General features: G+C 36.6%; 2 protein-coding genes across 2 annotated transcripts; one reads left to right on the top strand and one right to left on the bottom strand.

The window, feature by feature from the left end:
* Nucleotides 1-239: 239 nt before the first annotated feature.
* Nucleotides 240-25,733, bottom strand: sec23a (Sec23 homolog A, coat complex II component). The gene is given in 21 exon segments (XM_058749667.1): nt 240-1,680; nt 1,850-1,915; nt 5,705-5,860; nt 6,268-6,354; nt 7,586-7,747; nt 7,836-7,913; nt 8,018-8,171; nt 8,912-9,018; nt 15,444-15,533; nt 15,646-15,726; nt 15,843-15,966; nt 16,264-16,379; nt 19,390-19,548; nt 20,115-20,259; nt 21,602-21,681; nt 22,234-22,388; nt 22,391-22,469; nt 22,633-22,719; nt 23,746-23,803; nt 23,983-24,218; nt 25,606-25,733. Coding segments are annotated over 20 exon segments (2,295 nt in total). The 5' UTR covers nt 24,204-24,218; nt 25,606-25,733; the 3' UTR covers nt 240-1,590.
* Nucleotides 10,179-13,900, top strand: LOC131523341 (adenosine receptor A3). The gene is made up of 3 exons (XM_058749668.1): nt 10,179-10,969; nt 12,541-12,694; nt 13,705-13,900. Exons 1-3 carry the CDS (start codon nt 10,225-10,227, stop codon nt 13,898-13,900), a joined length of 1,095 nt encoding a protein of 364 aa, XP_058605651.1. The 5' UTR covers nt 10,179-10,224.
* Nucleotides 25,734-25,874: the final 141 nt, after the last annotated feature.

The raw sequence follows: 25,874 nt of genomic DNA, 5'->3' as shown, positions 1-25,874 counted from the left end.
TTTCGACCCTCATCAAAGCCTGTATGGAAAAGAACAGCTCAGAGATGATACAAAACCTCTGTGTCTCTCAGAAGAAAGCAAGTCATGCAGTTTGGAATGACACAAGGGTTTTTAACTCTTCTTTTAACAACACGCAGTCAGTTTCCGTGTCCTTTGAGACTCACAGGATGCTGACTTGAAATGCTAGAGTGACAGAAAGAAGGTTTTCAGTTTCCAAAATCTGAACACTGCAGGCCAGCTGGGATCACGAAGCCGGTTTTATTAGAAACAAAACATACAATACTGCTAGAAACGGCTCATAAATATCAGAGCTACAGACAGAAAGGCAGCTTACAAATTCCGCAAGTCTGTGTTCGGATCGGGGCATTCAACCCTATGCTGAAACACAAACCATCAACGGCAACGAGACAAGAGACGCTCACAGGGTCTAAAAATAAGCCATTGTTCTGCGCTGTTGGCTAGAGGCGGCGTTCGAGCTCTCATGCTTAATTGGCTACATTGGCACTGCTTTCACCTTCCTCGACTAGGCAAACAAAAGTATCTGCTGCAGGTGTGCTAAAACCAGCTAGTTTCCTGTCTCCGTTCAACATAAGTCTCATCACAGAGCTTCGTACGCGTAAACATCAGATTCAAAGCAATAGTTCAGCCAAAGAATGAATGTTCAGTCATTATTTACTCTCCCTCATGTTGATCCAAGCCCATATGCTGGCAAATAGCTTTTGAAGAATTGTTGTGGTTTTTGCCATAGGAAAAAAGCACATCGATATGACTTTTGCACTACATTCCAGGTTTTATGAAGCCATACAATAGCTTTGTACAAGGAAATTTCAGATAATTCATGTCTAGAGCATTCAAAAATGGTGCGCAGAAGCAATCAACAACAAACAGCATTGGCTTATTGCTTAATTTAACTAAGATTACATAGGTCAGTGAATATTAATGACCTTTACTTCTGAATAATGGATATTAATGACCTTTAATAGTACTTTAAACTCTCCTGTAATCAAATAAGACAATCAAAAATGGTACATATGTACATTTGTATAGCAAACTACTGCAATGTGCCATTTTTTTAATTTTGGAGACAAATGTGGGTTAGGCAGTGAATAACGACTAAAAAAACTGAAATGACTGAAAGCTTACATGGCTTTAGAAGACTTGGAAATAAAGCATATGGACTATTTTTGTGTAGATAATTCTTCAAAAAATTGAGTTTGTGTACAGCTACCAAAAAAAAACAGCATATGGGTTTGAAATAATAGCATGAGGGTGAGTACATAATAAATGAACTGTTATTTTTGTGTAAACTATTTCTTTAACTATGTTGCTTGTTCACTCACATAGCTAAATAAATTCATTCTGATTAAAACAGTAACAAATGTCTTGTCCTGATGTAAACATGTAGTGTTTACCATTTTTGTCATAATTAATCATTCAAGAATGACACTTCCCTTCACGATTGACTCAATCTCTGTTTGCAAAGATCTAGGCTCAATATATGCATGATATAAATGGGGAAAACTGAGGGCAGTGCCAATGTGACCCTGCTGGCTGTGTGTTACTGAGAAAAAGATTGATGAGCGGAGGCTCTTAGGCAGCGCTGGACACTGCCAGCTTTTTCAGATGATCCATAAACACCTGAAGACTCACGTCGTCTGTCAGAATGGGTGCGCCAGACTCCTACACAAACACAGGAAGTGTGATTCAATCAGGGCGGTGTGGGTAAAACAATATTAGAACAAGCCAAGACGTGTTTATATTGTTTTATAACAACGGCTCGTCACAGTAGACTAATCAATATTCCTCACATAGGAAATGTGCTTGTGTTGGTGAGATATACTGCACTTACCTGACCCCATGCATACATGTTGTTGTGAGTCTGTGAAGGATTCACTTTGGAGAGGAGGAAACGAGCCTGGAGGTAGAGAGAAAACAGTTCACATGGTGTATTAATATGCAGAACAGCAGCCATGTCTTGATGACCCATTACAGTCATTTATTCACAAGCGCCGTTTAAAAATCTCTGAGGGCGAGTTGCTCAGGCGTAGAAATTGACTGAAGAGCTGTCGGGAACAACTGTTTTCAAAGTAGCACCATCCATTTGAGCCGTCATTAATCAAGGCTTGAGAAAATGGAGGTGGCTTTGTGAAAGCAATTTATAAATATTTGCACTGACTAATGCAAAATTACTGATTCAAACAACTGTCGTTTGCCATGGCGCTCTAAAACCAACTTTTTTTTAATAAAATGCACAGGTTTGGCTGTAAAAACCTCTAGTTTACAGTGTAAATGCAGTTAATAGACCTGTCAATTGTTTTAAGTGGCATTTGCTTTCAAAAAACTGAAAAAGGTTAATTTTTGCCCCCAAATACATATAAGAAAGATAATTGAAAATTTCATCAAAATTTGGAAAAATATTGAAATATATATTTTTAGCTCATCATCGCACAGCTGTACACAACTGTGATCAGTTGGCATTCATATTCAAGAGCCAAGTGCACTTAAATGTTGGCTGCAACACACAGAATGATCTTCGATTTGTTATGCTGCTTGGCAACCATAAACCTCAGTCAGGCTAATGAACAATATTACTTGGCACAAGATTTGCTTTTGTTTTTTATTATTATTAAAATAATTAATCAGTTGAACTGTTTGTTGAAAATTGCCATCTTTTACATTATAACTGTTGTTGCCATTCAATAAAAAAAAACCCCACTGAAATAATCCATCATGGCTCTGTAATTTTTTCCAGAATTAAAGAGTTCTGTTCCAAAACTTGAGCTGACACCGAGCTGCCTACCTAGACTGCAATTTAAGGCATCACTGGTGCATTCCCAACATAAAGGCTGTGCCAAAAAGTAGGCAGAAACATTGTGCTGACAAATCTGACATTGAGAGGGCAAACCGAATGAGGAGTAAAAATGTGTAATCCAAAAGTCAAGATAAATTTCTGTTATAAATAAATGTAAATGTATTGACAAAAATCAAATTCAATGTAACTGAACTCATTCTTTTATCTATTTTACCAAATGCTGTGCTTTTAAGACAAACTCTTAGCAACATTCTAATTTCAGATTGTATTGGAATCAACTGTAAATCCGATCTCTCATGTGTTTCATATGAGTAGTGCAGAGTTGCAAAGTTCCAAATCAGTCACTTATCAGGCTCTATTTCTGTTAAAAGGCACCTTAGAAGTTAACTGCCTGCACTTTAGGTTCCCAAAAGAACTTTTCATTGAACATAATTTTTATAAGTGTGAACTCCACTACAAATACGAAGAACTTTCTGCGCAAATGAAAGGTCCCATGCTAAAGGTTCTTCATGGAACCATTGATTCCAACAAAGAGCCTTTACTTTTAATAGTGTATGTAGGGCCCTATGAAATCTGAAATTAGATTTTTTCCCAAGTTCAGGTTTTTTTTTTTTCCGTTTTAATTTTTCTTGACACTGTTTTAATGATTAAATTAAATTTTATTAAATCAAATCAATTAATAAAATTGAAATCATGATGCTTACAATTTAAAAATAAATTTGTTAAAAGTTTAACAAAAATTACATTTTTAAGGCCCTATGAAATATGTTTTTTTCCCCTCAAATTGAGTTTTATTTTTTCCAGATTCTGTTTTCCATTAATTTTGTGGATTGTATTTTAATGGTTTCATTCAATTTTAATAATCAAAAGCATCTCTAATGAATTGATTTTATAAAAAAAAAAAATGTATTATCTTATTTTTTCAGAAATACTGTGTTGTGTATTTACATTTTTATGCTAAATAAATTCTGCTAAACAATTTTTCTGGTAAATATTCCTTTGAAAATAATGTTTTCATAATTTTATTAGTAGTAGTAGGACTCTCATTACATTAAGAAATATATTTCAGTCACAGTTTCTTCAAGTTTGAATACGATATGATGAGTTTTTCTCAAAAGAAACTAAAATGCTGATGAAGTGACTCTCAGTGCAGTTCTAAAGATTGTTTGTTCATGTACTCAATAAAATGAGGCGGCAGTGGCTGATATCCCTACGAGCATCATGTGTGCTTCAGTATGTGAGCAGTAAATGAAAACGTGCGTCTGCGTTATTCATTTCACAGAGAGACACGCAGAACACGCAGTATTCATATTTAAACAGTATTTTTGCGGCTCAATATTCACAGACACAAGTCCATATCGCATCTAAGTGTACTGACTTGATTTATCCATTCAAAGTAGGGATGCACCGAATGTTCGGCAACCGAAATTGTTCGGCTGAATAAGTGAAAAGACCGAATAAATTGAACCGAACAAGGACGTGACGCGATCAAATAGAGGCGCACACTAATGCAGCAAACAGTCTGCAGTGTGAAAGTATTTAAAACAGTCACAGAAAGATGCAAAAATCATTCCAAGCACGAAGCACCGACAGTTAGATGATTAGCGCTGCATCTCATGTCTCCGATGAGAAGAGGAAGAGGTGGGTTGATGCTGGTTACTATGATGATTGAAATCGCGAAATGGCCTCAAATGATTAGTAAATAAACTCCAGAATGTTATGTTTTCTAATACTCGCACGGATTGCATGTATTCAAACAGCGCTGCACGAGCTCGCGGCACCAGGGATCAAAGTCCAAAGCGCGAGGAACATCTGCGCTAAAACACTGCTACTCGTCATTTGCTCAGTAACATTTTTAAAAGACACGTGACAATGTGAAAAGTGCGACAAACATCTTCCCAAATTCCTAATGAGAATTATTTAAATATCTGCATGCTGTTGTCAACAAAAAGCAGCACTAAGATCTTCCCGTGGGTTTCTGCCAAAATAAAGTCTAAGAAAAAGCAACAACTCCATCAACATTCATAAATGTTAGTATTGTAATTTTACTGTTCTGTAAAATAAAATAAAAAAGTAAGACAACAGCTCTATACATTTATTATAACATTCACAATAGTGTTCAAATTGGGATCTGTAATATGTTTTAAAATAATTCTATTCTGCTCAGCAAGGCTGCATTTATTTGTACAGTTAAAAAAAAAAAATACATGCCTGATTCAAGAAGGGGGTCTCAAAAATGGCCAAAAAAAAATATTTTAGTAACTTATTAATTTTAAGTTAAATTGTGCTTTGTTGGTATATTGTCTGATAGAATGTTAAAAAATGTTCAGTGTTAAGTAAATATTTTTAAATTGTTGTTTTGGAATTTTATTTATTTTTTTATTTGAAAAGCAGGACAAAACAGTAAAAGCACATTTTGGCTATTTAATTTATGCAGTGGTGAAAAAAAAAAAAAAAAAAAGGAAAAATAGGCCTACATGGGGGGAAAAAAAATGCAAAAAACCGTGTTTGGTATTCGGCCTTCGGCCCAGTGTTTCATTTCATTCAGCTTCGGCCAAGAATTTTCATTTCGGTGCATCCCTAATTCAAAGCTTTACAAATTCAGAGACATTCCGCGTTGGACAGTAAATTCCATTTTTATGATTGGATTCCGCGTTTTCTGCATTACTGAAATCACAGGGCCCTATGAATGTGAAAGGTTTTGGGACAGAGCTCGTATTGCACAACATCTCGTAGCTTATTGCTTTAGTTAAATATAATCTTAGTTAAATAAGATTAGAATATTCATTGAATATCGATGACCTTTAATAATTACTTTAAATCTAAACAATAAATCAGTGTAACCTGTGTAGTTTAGTGTGAGTGCCTCATAATTATTGACGTCCTCTGTACCTGACTGCCGCCGTGCTCTGTGTCGATGTAGCGTGGCATGGGGAAACGAGTGTGCAGAAGCTCTTGGGCATCATCCACAGGAGCCTGAAGCAGGTGGCGGAAGTTCTCATACTCAGGCATGTCCTGGTACCCGGCTTTACGCCACTGAGACACAGTCTACATGAGGGAAAACACAGTGCATCTGTCAGAAGTCATCCAACAAGTTGCCAAATCTGAGAATTCACCTCATTTACTAGCGCTAGTAAATGTGACTCTAAGGGAACATATCACTCCATTTGTTTAAAATTTCACTTCATTAGCATGTACTTCAGCGAGACACCTACAAGCGTTCCATCAGAAAATGTCTGTCCTCTGAAACGCGGCCAAGTTTAAACTTGTTTCAGTGCAAAACTGGCACAGATTACTGAACAGTTCAGACCGAGACCAAGAAAGCAGACTGCATTCTTAATTATTGAAGAGATGAAAAAGACTTGGCTTTAAAGCAACATCTACCCAGTCACATGGGAAAACAAACCGCTGTGCAATCGGAAGGCAGAACATGTGCTGTGATTTTTACATCTTACCTCTCCATGGAAAATCACAATCTGGAAGAAGGTGTCCATGAGGAGGATGCGGTCAGGCAAGATACTGCTGCTGTCCAGCAACACAGGCTACAACAACAGGAAACAAAGCCCATTATTAGACTGTCACTGTCAATTAGATGTATTGATAAACATCTTTCCTAGAACTTCCCCCTTCTGGTCCCAATGTCAGGGGAAAACAGTAAGTGACAAAGCCCTCCATTAAAAACAGATTAGAAATACACACACGTCAGTTTGAGTTGCGCATTGTATCATCACCCTAATGTTTTTTAAGTCACTGCTACTGAAGAACAAGCAGTACAGACCATTATGTAGAGTTCAGAGAACATTTGCCTCTTGCGTCCTCCCTCTCTCTCAAAAAGAATTGTGTGCTAATATGTGCAACCTCTATGCTCCTGAGTACAAATGGTACCATGCCTTTGCAAAAAGGTTTCAAGACAACAATAACATGAGCTTGAACGAAAATAAGAACAAAAGATCACAGCACACTAATTAAACAGAACACTGTTTAATCTGTTGAGTCTGGGGACATCAAGTGCACAGTCATCATGACACTGCACTGCACATTCAATGCAAGTCATGACACGTGTTTGACTTTGAGGACTCATTAAGCTCATTAAAAAAAAAGTGAAACAAAATCAATTAGTACTGATATTTAAATAAAATTTATTAAGCTAGTTTCACTTTCTATACACTACCTTGCGAAAGTTTGGGGTCAGTAATTTTTTTGTATGAAATAAATACAGTTATTCTGCAAGGACACATTTAAATGATCGACATATATAAAATATAATATAATTTAAAATATATATATATATATATATATATATATATATATATATATATATATATATATATATATATATATATATATATATATATATATATATATATATATATATATATATATATATATATATATATAAATAAATAAATCCCCTTTTCACAAAAATATTAAGCAGCACAGCTGTTTTCAACACTTAAGAATAATAAATAACCAAATCAGCATATTAGAATGATTTTTGAAAGATCATGTGACACTGAGGACTGGAGTAATGATGCTGAAAAATTCAGCTTTTCCATCATAAAAATAAATTACATTTTAAAATGTGTTAAACATATTGCTATAGGCATGGCTAAAAAAAGTTTATATGCATCATATATTCATTAATTTCTGACAATTTGGAGAAAATTACAATTTCATGTGTTGAAAAACATGCAAGAATCTATAAAGTCCCTCATTGATCCGTCAAACCAAGCAAACACTAAATGTGCAGTGGGAGAAGGTTTGCATGTTTACCTCTGGCGGCCCGTTGAACGAGTACGCATACAGGATGGGCTGTACCATTATCAGAGACTGGGTCAGGTCCTGTCTCATGAACTGGTGTCTGTAATAGGTGCTTTCATCAGGACTGTTGTTGAACACTTGCAGGAATGGAGACCTCCTCAGATGGAACATAAACTGCCAAAGACAATGTCAAGATCTCATTTTCACTTAGCTGTAAAGTGAGATTCAGTGTAGTCTCAGAGTGTGAGACAAAAGGACGTACCTGAGGATACAACGAGAATGTCTCGGAGAAACGGAATGAGTTGGGATCGTCTTTATGATAATCTCCAAATTTCTGGCACTGCAAATTAAATTAAATAAAGAAATTATTGTGCATCCCTAATACTGAAGGACTGATTATACCAAGTAAGTGCCAGCTGAAAGAAGAAGTGCTGAAACACTCACCAAGCGGATGAGCTGTCGGTCCAGCCAGCGCAGAACATCCGGGCCCTCCTCCGTCTCGGCCCTATAGACGGCCAGGCGGGCCATGAGGATGGCAGCGGCCTCCTGGTCAAAAGATGCAGCGATGCTCTGGATCTGAGTCTGCGCATCAGCCCAGCTGAAGAGGAGGATGTGAAGAACATGTTATAGCAGTGACCTTCAAACTCAAGCTTTTTCATCATCGGTCTGACTCACATTGATTCATCCTCACGTCTGCACGTTAAAAAAGAAATCTAAAAGGCATATTTAAAGCGACAACAGAAAAGTGTCGAAGAGCTCAGTAATGTTTCAGGCACTTAAAACACTTTTAGAATGTTTGAAAGCTACAAGCAGTGCATTAGTCTTTGTCCAAGACTAAATTTACGTTTACGATGTGCAGCGATTCTGACAAACAAATGCAATGTTCTAAAACTGGAAACTTCTTTGAGTTGTCATGGAAACTGTCCGTGATTGTTGAGAATAACAAATGGATGATGTACAAAGATAATGTCCAAACCTGAACGCATTTATGAAAGGACAATCTACAAGAAGAACAATCTGCAAGGTCTGACATTTAGGGTTGAAATACAGTAGAACAGAAGTTCTAATGTACAAAAGCCTTACAGTACCATCCAAAAGTTTGGGCTTGGCAAGAAATCTTGTGCGCTCACGTAAGGCTGCATTTATTTGATCAAAAATATAATTTAAAAGAACTATTGTGTGTTTTAATCTATTTTAAAATTTCATTTCCTGTGATGCAAAGCTGAATTTCTAGCATCATTACGCCAGCCTTCAGTGTCACATGATCCTTCAGAAATCAGTCTAATATGCTGATTTGCTGTTCAAGAAATATTTCTTATCAATGTTGAAAACACTCACTTCCTTGCAATTGTGGTCACTCTGATGCGCCTCTGCCCGCTAGAATGCTGGTACTGCGTTACGTACTGTATGGCTCCACGTCCACCCTGTGGGATAGGAGCATTGTGCTGAGGAAAAAGAAAAGATAGAGAACACCGTTCAATATTTTGTTCAACAATATTAAAGACAAACCCATGAAATGTTATTGCAAAGATAAGAGGTTGCATTCAAACAGGTTTCCAAAACATTCCCACCACCCTGGCACCAATCTGCTATTGTCTGGATGAACTAACTAATGTTCCACTGAACAACTTATAGTCTCACCCAAAGTCACACCATTAGTTGAGCAAGAATTTGACAAATGGAGAGGTTTTGAAAGCATTAGCAAAGCCACAGTGTCCCACTCCTCAAGAAGTCATCCTACGAATTTCTTACATAAACACTACTATAAAAAAAAAAAAAAATCAATATTCCAAACTTTTCACAAAGGCTGCATTTATTTGGTTAAAAACAGAGAAAAAAAGTTTTAAATTGCAATAATATTTCACAATATTACTATTTTAATATAGTTTAAAATAAAATGTATTCCTGTAATGCCAAAGCTGAATTTTCAACCTTGGTGAACTTAAGTTTACAAGTTACATTAAGTATAAGTTACATTTGACTAAACATTTAAGTCCAGGTAAGGTATTACAAATATGGCTTGTGCAATACCACCAAAAATCCTGTAATCCAAAAACTGTTTAATGCCTGTATGAAACAATACATGTAACAGGATAAAACTGTTATAACTGGAAGGAAGGCTTAAGCTCTGGGTAAAGGCACCGAAGCCTTAATTAATGATTAAGGCTTAAACCGCATTAGGGTCATGCTTCTTGCCAATTATACTAAAAAAACACTCGAGCATGAAACGGCTCATAAAGTCGGCAGCAGTCGCAACAGAGAGGATATTGAATCTCAAGCGTCGTGTTTGCAGAGCAGTGCAGCTCTAGCCTCCCAGAGCGCCCTGTGTCCACAGAAACGTACTCTTTAAATGTTAGATGCTTTATTTACCTCGCTACATGTGATTGTAGCTGTTCACATAGTTTTGCCTCTCAAGGCAGCATGTTTGCCATTTTCGAACCGGCTGAGGCAGGTGCTGATAGTAAAGGCAGAAGGGGGTTTGACTAACGCTCCCCAAAGAGATCAGTGCTTGGCGAAGGGCGGTTGATCCTCTACTCCTGAAGATCAGCATGAGTTATACTCCTCCCATAAAGCAACACCTTCCCTGGTGGTTTGGCACAGATAACGTGACCTCCTCTTTCCACAGCTTCCAGTGTGATCTCTGTCGTTAAATGAGCTCGATTCTTCTTTGTAAATGTCTACATTTGAACGCACATGTAAACATGCAGTGGACGGCAGTGGTTTATGCAGCGCTGATGATCGGTTCCAGTATCTGCTCCGTGTTGGGGAACTTGGTTTTACTATTGGTGGTGTCACTCAATCGGAGTTTGCAAACGGACACCTCGGTTTTCACTTTAAGCTTCTGCCTATGTGATCTGGCGCTGGGTGTCTCCACCATCCCTTTCAGTATTCATAACAGCCTTTTTCAAGTCAAGAGCTACCCCAGTAAGAGTGCCACCTGCAAGGGCAGCGCCTTTCTGTTTTTGTTGCTCCAGCTCGCCTCAATCCATTCGCTCACCTGGGCAACTGTTGACAAGTTCACAGAGATCTGCTTCGCCCTCAGCTACCCTGTGATCTTCACAGCGTACAGGGCCAAAATCATCCTCGCAATGGTGTGGTTCTACAGCATCCTCAACGCAGCTCTGCCACTCTTTGGTTTTGGTAGTTACGTCTACAGCGAGACAAAGTTCCTTTGTGTTCCAAACTTCAAACCGTCCAGCATCGCTTTCAACATGCTCTTCATGGTGGTGGGAATCATCATTCCCATTGTACTGATGTGCTCCATGTATGGATATATAGTGTACATAGCCAGAAACCAGGTGCGGCGAGGGACGTTTGTTTGCAACGAAGACCATTGTTTCTACGTTCCAGCCAGTAATTACTTCAAAAGCTCCATAGTAATGGTGACTACCATAGGTAAGCGTAATTAAATCAGGGGGCATAAAGCAGCTTTATTGTGTTTGATTTGCCACAGTGTTTTGGATTTTCAATAAGTGATTATCTTTCTAACATCACTTGATTAGGTACAATCATTTTTCCTTGACATATGGAGACTTACTTCCTGCTAAATACAAACACACCAGCATCCACATATATTATCATTGTCTGGGGTCGGTAAGATTTTTAAAAATGTTTTTGAAAAGTCTCTAATGTTCAACGACTACATTTATTTGATCAAATATACAGTAAAAACTGTTTTCTATTTGAATATATTTTAAAATGCAATTTATTCCTGTGATCAAAGCTGAATTTTCAGCATCATTACTCTAGTCTTCAGTGTCACATGATCCTTCAGAAATCATTCTAATGTGCTGATTTACTGCTCAAGAAACATTTCTTAATTATTATCAATGTGACTGCCTAAATATTTTGTGGAACCCATAATACATTTTTAAGGTTTCTTTGATAAATACAAAAGTCAAAAGAACAGCATTTATTTGAAATATAAATATTTAGTTTTACAGTCACTTTTGGGAAATTTAGTGCATCCTTGCGGAATAAAAGCATTTCTTACTAACCCCAAACTTTTGAATAGTGGTGTACAGTAATACTATAATATTATAACAATTATAGATTGCAGTACCTTCTAAAAGTATAGAAAAGATTCATTTTTAAAAGACAATTTTCTCTCCATTTAATCTTATTGCTAAACAACTGAGATATTATAGAGACCTCATTTGTGATTTGAGTACTGCGCCAATGACTCCAAATAAAATACACCAAGTCAAAAGTTTAGACACACTTCATGTAACTCTATTTATGTTTCACACAACCTTAAAAAACAGGCTTCACCTTAAATGCTTCAAATTAGTTTTGCAGACAAACATAAAATGTCTACGTATGAATTTCATTTCAAAACTAAAATGTAATTTATTTAATGGACGACTTGGACAGGAGAGGAAGGAAAAGCAGCCAAGTATCCAGCATACTACTTCAGTACCATTAATAAGCAACCCACACTGCACCTCACAAAGTTGGTGTGCAGAGCTGGAATCTATACAAAGAATCTCAAAAGTAAGCTAAAAAATAAAAAGATAACACAATTTCCATATTTTTGCTATTTCCATTTGTTCTATTTCAGAAAATTTATAGAATAAAAGAGTTAGTGAGATTACAGTGGCTTAAGACATCAGTCTGCGTGCGCATGTAGACCAACAACTAACCCACAGACTAGCAAATTTAACTGCAAAATTAATTGCTGTGGATTAATTGTTTTTGAACTCAATGCAATTAATTCAATTTAAAATTTTAAATCGATTGACAACCTAATTATTTTAAATGTATGATGTTTATTCCTCTGTCTTTGGTGACTGAGAAAAACAACAGCAAGGGTCCAGGTAGATTATGGAGAAACTAATTAGCAAAATACATCACACATGCAACACAATCTCCAGACAGTTCAAGTCGATATTCCTCTTGAGCTAATGAAATAAGCTTGTCCAAAAAATCTTTAACCACGTCATGTGATTTGTGCGTGTTGTTGACAGTGTGTCTGCTCGTTTGCTGGCTGCCATACATCGTTATCTGCTTCTATGAGACACTGATGGGAAAAGAGAGCCCACAGCCTGCCTCGGCTGTTGCCACGTGGCTTGTACTCTTCACTTCAGCTCTTAACCCATGGATCAACTCCATGACTCAAACGTAAGCAACTAAACGCACCATTTTCATTCTTATAATACATATCATGTGGAATTAGGGTAAAAAGGCAAGTATGTCTCTTACGAAGCAAATAGGGCTGGGCTGAATGACTGTATAACTGTATATTCATATAACAACAGAAATATGTGTCACCTATACCATTTTATATGTACTTCACTGCTTTGTCACACTCCGGTGTAATAAAATTCACCATTATTCAACGTTTTGGGTCAAAAAATTAGTTACAAATGTATCCTATTCAGCAAGACTGCATTAATTGACCAAAAGGGACAATATTTTAAAATAATTTATTTTATAAACTTCAATATAAATGCTGTTGAAAGTTATATTCATCAAAAAATCCTGGACAAAAAATGTATCATGGTTTCACCAAAAATATTACACAGCAGCACAACTGTTTTCAGCATTGATAACAAGAAATGTTTAAAATTAACATTTAAATAGAAAACAGCTGTTTAAATTAGTTTTCTGTATATTTCATCAAATAAATGCAGCTTCGATAAGACATCTCTTATGCTTTCAAGGGAAAACTATATTGTACTATATATCATTACTATAAGACATTACTGTAAGTATAAGATCGTACAGCCCATCCCTAATGTCATGAGAGGTAGAAGGAAGACAGGAAGATACATAACACATTCTCCCTGAAAAGAAGCTCTCTATTTTGGGAAATGCAATAATGGAGAGACATTACCTTTTTTATTGTTGATTAAGACTTTCCTGGCCTTTTAACTATCAGATGTGGCAGCCCATATTAATACCTGTCACATTCAATAATGTTTTGTAAATAAAATGTGGCAGGAATGGAATGTGGAGCAGGATTGGAAAACGAAGGTGGTGGTAAAAACTCAATAGCCAATTTGGCCCACATCTAGAAAGAGAACATGGAGTGGCTATGAATCATGGTATTGATATGTGGTTGTTTTTTAGATTCTTAGAGCTTGCAAGTATGTGGGAGGTTTACCATGACCTTGTTTGTATCTCTCAAGGAGGTACAGAGCAGCGCTGCGCAAAAGCCTGAATAAAATCCGGCAGATGTTTGAGTACCCTCGTAAAAACTCCCTCTCTCAGTGCACGACCATACAGCCACGCCGCGAGAGCAACAGCTTCTCCTCGCCAGATCCCAGTGTACCTCCGGCACTACAAACAAACAACCAACCCCAACAGGACCTCACGCTGGTTTGACCGCGACCCTCACGGACCTTTGGTGGTTTGAATAGCGTAGAAATAATCATGACTTAGGGAAGCATCTGCAGCATCGCTTCACAACAGCACAAGAGGACACTGGGTTGGCGGAGCTAACCAGAAGCAATTTCACTGCTTATGATGTAAACAGACTTCATGCAGAAAGAAGAAACCTTGTGCGATATTCTACAGTAAACGAATCTTGAAGAAAGAAGAGAAAAATTGACTTTTGCTTCAGAAAAGATGTATTGTTTTCTTTTGTGACTTGAACACAAACAGTGATTCACTTTTTTTTTATGAATGCTCAAAGGACAATGCAATGTGATTGTGAAATAAAACCTGTCTCTAAAATGTTCAGCATCTGAAACTGCCAATCACAGTTCAACTGCTTTCAGGAACTGCATCTATGACTGACTTTGACTGTAATTTGTATTATTTTGATGACACAATCTGAAATGACACCTTTCACTAGCTACGTAAAAATGTTTTTCTTAAATAAAAGCTCACACCAACAGCTAAAATGATTATTCACTGTACAGTAACTGTAATTGGATTTGGAGAAATTTAGCATTACATCACTTGCTCACCAATGAATCCTCTGCAGTGAATGGGTGCCATCAGTATAAAATGATAAGAACATCACAATAATCCACTAGTCAAAATGTTTTTAGTCAAGTTTTTTATTATGGATTATGAACTTACATTTTGGCAAGAAACAAAAGTTGAAAGTTGAAACGTTTTAATGATGCATTTAATTCTTACAAACATGTAGCTTTTCACTTCACTAGACGTTATTTGATGGACTGGAGTGGTATGGATTACTGTGATGTTTTTATCAGCTGTTTAGACTCTCATTCTGACGGCACCCATTCACTGCAGAGGATCCATTGGTGAGCAAATGAAGTAATGCTAAATTTCTCCAAATCTGATGAAGAAACAAGCTCATCTACATCTTTGTTGGCCTAAGGGTGAGTAAATTTCAAGCACATTTTCATTTATGGGTGAACTATTCCTTTAAGACCCTGCACACTCAGAATGACAATATAAAATGAGTAACTGAAGAGGTGACTAACCTCCAAATTATTCTCTGTAAAAATTTCACATCATGTTTCTCAATATACTGTCCAATTTTTGGTATAATTAATTTACGATTCTATCTTTTGAGCATCATTAAAAGATATAAAAGGTTAAAAACTACTGCAGTGAAGTAATGCTTTAAATTGAAATGCAGTTTTAAAAAAACATTCCATGTATGAGGAAAGTTTGCCCTCTAGTGGACCACCTGTATTTAAGATGGAAATCTACATGTAATCTGACACCAGGTTCAACAGCCACTGTATCTGTGACTTTTGTAATACTCTGAGGCCAATTTTGCTTCACAGTAATTCATAAACATTTTGAAAATTTAGATTTTTTGCAAGCCGAGGTACAAGTCAAAATTATTTTCTGCAGTAATCCATAAGCATCTGTCTCAAAGCTAACTTCTGAACATGTATGACAAGGGTTATTGTAAGAAAATCTAACAAATTTTACTCTGATGTACCTGATTCACGACCTCAAAGTAGAATCCAAGAGTGGTGTTTGGATCCAGTCCACAAATTTTCCACTGACTTGTTCCGCCAGTTCCTATTTCCTACAAGCAGAAGTCAAAATGAATGTCAGTATGTTCTCGACATTGCCAGGGAAAACACTGAACCTAAGAGAAAATGTATAGCCCATTTCATTTAAGATTGATGAGTACTTACATTTTCTGACACACAGGGACCTTTGGCGTTCAGGGAGACACACGGGCCGATTGCTCCAGAAATCTTTATCTCTCTTGAAGTCTGAAATAATAGTTTAATAAGATTGTACGGTAACCCACATATAGTACAATTAAATAATGAAAGAATTAAAACAGTCAAGACAACAGAACAATTATATAAAAAGAAAAGCAAGCCACCTTAATCTCAAGAGTCCCTGCTAATGCCATCTTAAAGGAGCCCTGCACATCCTTAGTGAAAACTCTCTGGAAGGTTTGCTTGAATAGGGATGTGTTGAAAGAGTCCGCCATGACCATGTAACCCCTGCCATTTACACAAAAGCATAAAGATGTACTGTTGAAGACAGTCCAAAAACATTACAAGTTTACAATCAGTATAAAAATCATTTATTAAAACAGCATAATGGCAAAGAAAGGGAATTTCACACATTTCTGAATAAGTGTTTGCTCCTACTGAAAATCTTGGGGATAGTATTATGTTTCCTGACTCTCAGCATGTATTAATATGCACCAGAGTCCCCTCAAATCTCTAAAGACGCACTGTCATTATGCTGAACCACAACTTAAAAAGAAAATTGAAAACCTTTTCTGAATCACTTACCCTGTATAGTTGGTGCAGCACTTCATTTCCAGTAATCCTGTCTGATCCAAAGCGCATGCATAAATATCAATGATGTGTCCATTGGCGGCAGCACGGTTGGCCAAGGCTTCATAATGCTACAAGGGAATGAAGTGCTATTTTAAATGTGTACAGAAACAACATTTACACTTTAAACAGAATAGGAATAGCTCAGACAGAAATGCATGGCAATATCAAAGCCAAGGTCAAGGGTTCGATTCCTAGGGAAAGCAAGATCTGATAAAACGTCTACCTTGAATGCACTTGGCTAAACGTGTGGTCAAATGCATAAATGTAGACGTAAACTCAAATCCGGTAAGAATTAGGATAGAACTGGCTGATTGCCAGTTTTCACACATAATGCTGTATGAAAAAAAATATGCAGTTGTTTTTCCAGAAAACAACTGTGTTCTGCTCTGAAATTTCAAACAGTTGAAAATGCAAAGGTCAGTTCAATTGTGAACTTTCCAATGGACCTCTGTGACCCATCACTCACCAGTAGAGCTTCAAGATACTCAATCTTTATGAAATCACTGGTATCACCAGTATGTGGGTACTTCTAACCAGTGTTGGGCACGTTACTTTAAAAAAGTAATTAGTTATAGTCACTAGTTACTTCTCACAAATAGTAACTGAGTTACATCATTATAAAAGTAACTAATTACCAGGGAAAGTAACTACTGCGTTACTTTAAAAAAAAAAAAAGTTCAAATGTGTCAAATAACTTGGATGCCCCCAATATTAAATTAATGAAATGAACACTAAATAGAATAAATTATTATTATAAAACATTGTACACTAATATATTTTAATATTTCTGTGGGACAATGTGAGAGACACCTAACAAATTCAATATATTATTGTAAATAGTATCAACCAATTATATATATATATATATATATATATATATATATATATATATATATATATATATATATATATATATATATAAAGCTTATGTTTGTAAAAATGGCAGTTTTTTTTTTTTTTTTTTTTTTTAAATATCTGACACTTAGCATCAGTCAGTCAAGCATTATAATCTGATATTATGATAATTTAGCATTATATGATGATAGAACTTTAGTAATTATTTGTCATGTTGACTGAACTTAGGACTGGTGGTGGTGCTTAAGATATTGTTTGTCATTTAGTGTTTCGATAAAAAGGAAAACCCCCTAAAAATAACACTGATAAGATAACAAAACTACTACGAATTCTACTACTAATAACAATATAAAACGCACTAAGGATTAATGAGCTGCTGGGTTCATGAATATTAATCACGTTGTCTGCGTTCGCTCTAATTGATTTGCTGAAATCAAAACAGGGACGATAATAGGTGAGCACCAGCCAATAAGATTGTCGTTTGCGCATAAGTTCCGCCCACTACCAGAGAACCCGGCAGTTCTCAAAAGCTGAAGAACTCCAAAAGGAACTCCGTTATTTTGACAGGAAAATACAACTAAGAATATCGTTTACATCTTGCTCTGTATCTTTCTTTGCGCGTGTGAGACAAAGCAATGGCGAGCCGTGCGCCTTCACGCTAGAGTTTACGGTATGTCAAATACAGCTACACTGTCCATTCAGATAAACTGAAAAATAAAATGATAATAATATTCCAGGGCAGGACATTAAGCATTCTCATGTGGTTGTCCTTCGGACAAGTAAATTTGTCATTTACTTGTCCGAGTATAAAAGTTACTTGCCTGGAGAGAATTTTTTTTATTGAGTTATAAATGTAATTATTTATTGTAGTTATACAAAACACATTTAGTTTATTTAGTTAGATTTTTATTTTTAAATAAAATAATGAAAAAAATAATAAAGTGTGATAATACTATTATATTTTAAAATAAAAAGGGAGTATTAATTACAAATACAATTATTTTATATTAAATTTAAAAATAAAATGCTAATATTTACTTTTTTATATATGAATTTTCAAACTTAAATTTACATTTTTTTAATTAGAGATCAATTTAATCAGTCAATTAGTATAAGACATTTGGGCTGTTACCAAACAAATGAAATCAGTACCAACAAAATTCATCTTTCATCTACAGCAATGTAGAGGAAACACAGAAGCTGCATCTGAAGTGGAATAGATATATTTACCCACTGTTTAATGCAGCTCTGAGGGACATGGAATGCTTTAATCTGCAGTTATAAATGAATAAATAATGTTTTGATTCATAAAACGTTGAATACTGATGTTTGAAATTATTAAAAAATAAAAAATACTGTCAATGTGAAATTAATACCACCAGTAGGTGGCATCAAGTCACTGTTAATATCATTTAAACGGTTGATTCATTCAGGAACGAAATGCCATCATGTTGCTCAGAGAAGCGAAACAGTGCTGTGGCTGTGTTTGGAATTATTTTTGTTGGTGAAACAAAGCAAAAACAGGAAATATTTTGTCTAAAACGTAAGTCTCTTAATGTTAACTATCTGTTTATTGAACTCTTATTTAATCACATTTGTAATCATGATGGTTTTTGGAGCAAAAAAAACGGTGCTCGATCTACGTGTGATATTGTTTAACTACATGAAATTATATGAATGTATACATTTTCTGCCCCCATATCATGAATTTTCTGATCATTCCTCATGCATTGTAATACTGAATCATGCAGTGAAACCTAGACGACTTTACGTATGTGTGCACTCTGTAGGTGTGTTTTGTTTGATTCTTGCAATATAGCCTACTAATTAAAACAACAATTACGAAATTATTGCAAAAGATATATATCGCACACCCTTATAACAAAGGCTATATCATAAATAAAGGCAGTTATTATTGTTTTTGGTATTGACTTTTTCAAGTTACTTGTCCAATTGGGCAAGTAAATTTCTCTTTCACTTGCCCGTCCAAAACATTCACTTGTCCCGGACAAGCATTAATGTTGAGCCCTGATATTCTAAATTATAGTAACGCCGCATTTTATTGTCAGTAACGGTAACGGCGTTGTAACGGGGGAAACAGTTTGATTACTCGTTACTGAAAAAATAACACCGTTAGTAACGCCGTTTATTTATAACGCCGTTATTCCCATCACTGCTTCTAACAAGCCCATCATACAGACAACAAATAAAGGGAAGACTCACTTTAGTGGCTTTCTTCATGAACTTGGCATTGTCTTTCTCGATGTCGTGCCAGGATCTAATAGGCGTTTTCAGTTCATCTCCTACCACCATACCCGGACCCTGAGTGGCGGGCCCACCGATGAAAGCCATGATGCGAGCGCCAGTGTTAGGGAAAGTGCACTACAAGAGGGATGGAAATGGAGGGAAACAATTAATAACCTCAAAGCTTTGGACACACTTTAATGAATTTATGCATTCTATGATCTCAAAAACCTTTTGAGCCAAACGCTTAAGGCTTCAGCTTAAATGCTTAAAATTAGTACGCCTACATGCAAAGTTTTTAAAAAACTAAATTTTTCATTACAAAATACGCATTTTGAGCAGAATAGTGAATGAAAAGCAGTCAATTAGTATCCAGTATACATTGGAAACTTCTTCAATGTGGTTCAAAAAGCATCCCAGGATGCACTTCATTATGTTGAATTTTTGAGCACATCTAGAATGTGCAAAACTACTTTGAAGAAGCTATACATTTTGGTCACAATATAATTCCATACTTCTATTTGTGTTACTTGATTGATTTAATGCCTTTATTGTTATAAGTATGGAAAATAGTAATAATAAAGAACAAGAAGGCATGTCCAAACTGGCATTGTAAACATGTAATTTAGTAACTGCAGCTGGTAGCAAAGCTGCCATCACAGCAGACCATGATTGAAGATAATAACATAAATCACGATAGTCACCTCTAACAGACCAACAGCAATGGAAAGAGCCACTCCAAGTGATCTCAGTGGTCGTTTTCCTTGAGTCACAGGCCAGGGGTCTCTCTGCAGCTCTCCCAGCAAATCTGTCAGATTCATATCTATCTTCTGTACTGGCTGCAGAAACCTGAGCACACATATAATCAATGACCACCATAAATCACACTGTCCTTATTCATATAGGTTCATTTAACTGGTCCCCAGGCTGAGGCTGGTTTCCCAAGATTTTTTTCTCTACTACTGCCACCTGATGGAATTTTGGTTCCTTGTCAGTGTTGCCTTTGGGGTTTAAAATACACTTAATGCACTATCAGAGAACAAAACTTGAAATGAATTGTTCTGGAAGACAACTAGAGGTCTTCACAGGTTTGGGTCCAAAACTTCTACGAGTGCCCCTGACACGGGTCGGGTTCGGTATTAGCAGCCTCGGGTCTCGGGTAATTAAAATAAATGTGCTTTTCCCAAATGGACCCGATTACACCCGAATTCTTTTAAACTTTCGTGGATGCGTAGCCTAACTTGTGCATTCATGTTAAGTTAATTTTTGAGAAACGCACGTAAAAAAGGAACATACGTTTGTAACCTCAGAAATCCATCTTATAGATATGAGATCCACCAAGAAACCCACTCACTTCTTTATGCTGCGTGTCAATGCAAGGCTTTTCTTTTTTGTGTGCAGAAGCACTTCACCGGAGATGAGGTAAATAACACTGCAGACAAAACTAGCAAATCCATGATCTATAAACCCATTGATTTAATTTTTATAAACCATCACGTTTATATTTCAAATCCACTGGTTACAATTGAAAGCCAAACTAAAAAACAACATGCATCCATCAGGAAGGCAAAAATATAAAGTAATAGGCTAATAAGTAAAAAACTGAATGAAAGTAATGGAGCAGCGACCAAATCAGTCAGCAGGACCCCAGGATTTTTACGGACCGATGCAGGGCTGCAGGCTGTGCACGTCAATGACCCGAGAAGACCTCTAATGACAACACTATTGTCTTCTGTAAAGATTCTTTATAGATGAATTAAATTTGGTACATAAGGGACGGATTTTGCAACTTCGAAACTGTTATTAGTTTGAACTGAATCAACATTGAACTTGAGCTGAATAATGACACTATTGTATTCTTCAGAGCTGCTTATAGCAGAATTCATTTTATAACTGATGGATTTTACATAGTTTTTAAACTGAAATGACTTAAGCTGAATAAGGACACTAGAGCTGATTTACAGCAGATTCTGAATTTGTCAAAGTTTGTATCATTGATTCTGTTATCACTGTTTATCACTCTGAAGCTGCTTTGAAACAATCTATAATGTATAAAGCACTATATAAATAAAACTGACTTGACAACTTTAGAAATAGATTAAAAATATCAAATTTGATTATGCAAATTATTCGTTTATACAGTCTGAAGATTTCAATTTGCAAAGCAGCTATAAAAACATATTTAGCTCACCTGTTTGAAGGAGGAACCTGAGGCTGTTGTGGCCCTCTGCCTGCCTGTGCTGCAGCGGGTTTAGATAACCCAAGCATCTCCTGTACACAACATTTATCAAATTAAAATATTGTATATTAAGAGACATTTTAAAAAAGGAAAGGATAGGATGTGACGTGTGGTGAACAAGTGAACACACACACACACACACACACACACACACACACACACACACACACACACACACACACACACACACACACACACACACACACACACACACACACACACACACACACACACACACACACACACACACACACACACACACACACACACACACACACACACACACACACACACACACACACACACACACACACACACAGCAGTGAGCAGCCAATGCTGCAGTGCCCGGGGAGCAGTTAGGGGTTCGGTGCCTTGCTCAAGGGTCTCACCTCAGTCGTGGTATTGAGGGTGGAGAGAGCTCTGTACATTCACTCCCCCACCACCTACAATCCCTGCCGGACCTGAGACTCAAACTCGCAACCTTCGGGTTACAAGTCCGACTCTCTATCCATTAGGCCACGACTGCCCCCATTTGTGCCAACTAGTTTAGTCAAACACCTGGATCTTAAATTATCTTGAACTACCTGAAGCTGTTTAGCACTGAGGTCTTTGGTGCCTCTGAAGACGTAGCTCTTAGAGATGCCTTCACAGCCCAGCTCGTGAACCTGGACCATGCGTCCAAACGTAATGAGGCCCACCAGAGCAGTGGGAGGCAACAGGCTGAGGGACATCTGAAGGACTCCTTCAGCGCCTGCAGATCATCATCTTCCATGCATGTGTCCACCACATACAGGAAGTTCAGGGGCATCTGCGGACCACGCTATAGAAAAGAAACAGAATTAACAAATGAAACTTACCATTCATGAATTTTAAGTGATCTTTATCTCAATCCTTATGATAGATCAGTAACTATTTCTTATGTATCCAGTTCTAGTGTTCAGTATTTATATGGCCATTAAAAGGTGGATAATTAAAAGCTTTACCTGGACAACATATTCAATAGTGGAGAACTGTGGAAGAAGCTCAGCAGGTTGGTTGACCTCGGATATTCCAGCGTAAGTTGGTGGGAACTATGACAGGACATGGATATTGTTTTTGTCATTAATTAATTGATACTTTTAAAAATGCAATGCACTTTTCTTGAGCTACAACCATTAACCGATAAAATCAATAATAAAAATAATCAAAAACAAATACGATTAGCAATTAATTCCATCTGCGCACTCTGCATATATAACATCACTTTTCAAATATCACTTTACAAACAACACTTAATAGTGCTTGTGGAAAAAGAGCATGACCCAAATTGTTATGAATGACAATCATAAGAATGCGTCATATTAAGTATTTCAAACAAAAGCATATATATTTCTTGCCCTGTCAGGCTCTCTGGCAGATGTGCGTGCTGTTGCTTTTGAAATGTGTTTTCCCTCACAGTTTTATCCTTATCAGTCATTCAATTATTTCCATTTTTGCATAAAGGCTCGTCCTGACAGCAAGTGAGTCTCCGTTAAACTTCACACACTTCAGTGAATGAGCATCAACACACATATGGGCATCAAACAGACAGAGCGCCAGAATTCTAAAATATACATTTTACTAAAAATATTTCATGTTAGACATTAAATGCAAGTTTAAAATTTTAGATGCAATTGTATTTTTAATGAGAGCAGAAACAGTAAAGAGACTACTGTAATGGAGTATAAATACAATCTGTTCACATGAGTGAATGTGTGTTCCATGAGGATGTGCTTTTGTTTTTCTCTATCATTTTTCATTTATTGATTTTAACTTCTAATTTCAAATGGTAAACAACCTGTACAAATGTAACCCCTTTTTTTGCATATAATGTTTAATTTTGAGCCTACATACATACATTTAGTATATTTATTTGAATAATGATTGTTTTGAGGATGTGGAGTAACAGTTTTGCAAATAACTTATCAGAATGAATCTTTTAATTAAAATTAAGATTTTTGTTTTTTTAAATAAGCATATTTGGATTTTACATCCGATTAAGCAAGGAGATAATCTACAGATTAATTCATTAATCATTAGTTGCAGTTCTACACTTTTCAAAACTGAAATGACTTTACCTGATTTCTCTGATAACAGAAGTTGCAAGCCCAGAGTTTTGCTCTGTAATCCACTTGACTGTTTGTGCAAACAGGGAAAAAAAAAAAAAAAACAGAAGCATAATAATATTAGGGCAACGCAAATAATGTATCCAGCTTTCATAATAAATGTTTATTTGGAAATTACTGCAATGGATAAGAAGTAGATCCTCCATCTGTGAACTCATTATGCTGTCTGCTCTGACTTAACAGACTTACCACAGAGGATTGAGCACAGCTCGGCACGTGGCCCGGCTGCACAGCACCGGCTCGTACTGAATTGGGGGAAGATCCGGCCGCTCCTTCAGCGGGGTGAACAGGGAGGCCACAGGAACCACCATACGCGTGGCTTCCAGACGACTGGACGGCCAAACGTTCCAACTGAAACGGACGCCATCACGGTCCTCGTTCTGCTGGATGAACTCCTGGAAGGTCGCCATAGCACCCTCTGGAATCTACCAGTTAAACGGGGTTTATGGATAAGAGAGAGAAATGTATGCGGTGATGTATTCAAATAAGACATGCAGTCTGATCTGTGTATATATTACAGTCTGATTCATCGTTACCCTTTGGACGCAGGGCAAACTATAATGTCACATCACACATCATTAAAAGCTGGAATAAGATAAGAGATACAAGTTTAGAAAGCATCTATGATGCCAAATGCCCTCTAGGTAGGTAGCTCGTAGGTAGCCTGACGGTGACTATGATGCCCAAAAATGCTGTCTAGGTAGGCCTAGGTCACTAGGTTTTGAATCATATACTAGGGGCTTTCAAACCACAGACCACTTTCCTAAAATATAAAGGCAGCTATACATTTTTTTTTAGAATGAATTACAGTATACTGAAAAACAGATTTAAATTGCATTTAAACATATGAAATGTATTTTTATTTGCTTTCTTATTTATTAGTATTTTTGCCTGTTTTTATTGTCTACTTTTATTTTATTATTATTATTTGTCATGTCGAAAATGCTTTCATACTGGTTTTAACGTGATTTATCCACAGAGTGGATTATTGTATTACACTAATGTTTAAATATAACATTTATTTATTTAGTTGTTTATTGTTGTTATTAATATTATCATCAAATGTTATGCAATGCATTTTCTAAACTTTCTCATGGACCCCGGACCCCAGTTTGAAAATTCCATAGCTGCAGATGAGCAGCAAATGCCACGTGCAGATAAGAAGAACACAAACCAATGAAGTAGGAGACATATTAAAAACAATATTGTTTGGTTGTTAACCATACAAATGTTTTGACAATTACGACACATTTGGGGAAATATTAAGATACAAAATAAGTACGCAATGCAACAATCTGCCCGATTTTCAAAGAAGTGGCTATTCCAAAATTATAAGCTCATAACAAATATCAGGGTAATTCATTTGGTTACGGCAACGAAAAAATAAATTAATAATAAAATTGCGGTTATGCAGCCAGTTATGCAGTTTATAAGTTTAGTTTAGTTCACTTGAACTACATGGATCCACTGGGGGCGTCAGCCCACCCTCCCAAATTAGCCACAGAAAGCTAGTTCGATAGCATAAGAAATATAAATAAGCTTACATCAACGTGAAAACAATTTGAGAGCACAACTACTTTATAACGATTTGATCCGGTCAAACATTTCAGTAAACAGCCCCTGCGATGACCTGCTTGTTGCTGTAGACATGATGCTTCCAGTCAACCCTGACTTCAAGCTAAATGCCCTTTAAACCCGCGATTTCTCGCACTGCGGTCCATCTAACGCTTCACATCAATCACCGTTCTTCACCGGATCATTAGCGTAATGCATACGATCATCTGTTTGCAAATAGTAAGTGTTTAGACGTACCTGAAGCCTTGATTAGTGTCTCCTCAGAGACTCAAGTGACAGCGCGCGCACGGCTCGAGCGAGCTCCCGAGCTGATGACGTATCCAGCTCAACATGGAGTCGGTGCCACGTCAAGAGTCCGACACTCATTTTATAATTCAGTTGAAGAGTTGAATTATACACCGAGCACTTCATCTTTTTATAAATATTTTTTAAATACTAAAATTATATATTGATTATATTAGGGGGAAATAAGTTAGTTTCCACTAATATTATTAACGTATACTTTT

Source organism: Onychostoma macrolepis, chromosome 17 (genome assembly GCF_012432095.1).
Source record: "Onychostoma macrolepis isolate SWU-2019 chromosome 17, ASM1243209v1, whole genome shotgun sequence".
Classification (NCBI taxonomy): domain Eukaryota; kingdom Metazoa; phylum Chordata; class Actinopteri; order Cypriniformes; family Cyprinidae; genus Onychostoma; species Onychostoma macrolepis.
Note: the sequence above shows the minus strand (reverse complement) of the source record. Positions and strands in the feature narration are given on the sequence as shown.

What these genes read in the sequence shown, in the direction of transcription:
- LOC131523341 (XM_058749668.1), top strand. Translation starts at nt 10,225, where the DNA reads ATGAGCTCGATTCTTCTTTGTAAATGTCTACATTTGAACGCACATGTA. An exon ending in AGTAATGGTGACTACCATAG is followed by an intron (nt 10,970 to 12,540) that starts GTAAGCGTAATT and finishes TGTTGTTGACAG; the next exon opens with TGTGTCTGCTCGTTTGCTGG. An exon ending in ATCAACTCCATGACTCAAAC is followed by an intron (nt 12,695 to 13,704) that starts GTAAGCAACTAA and finishes GTATCTCTCAAG; the next exon opens with GAGGTACAGAGCAGCGCTGC.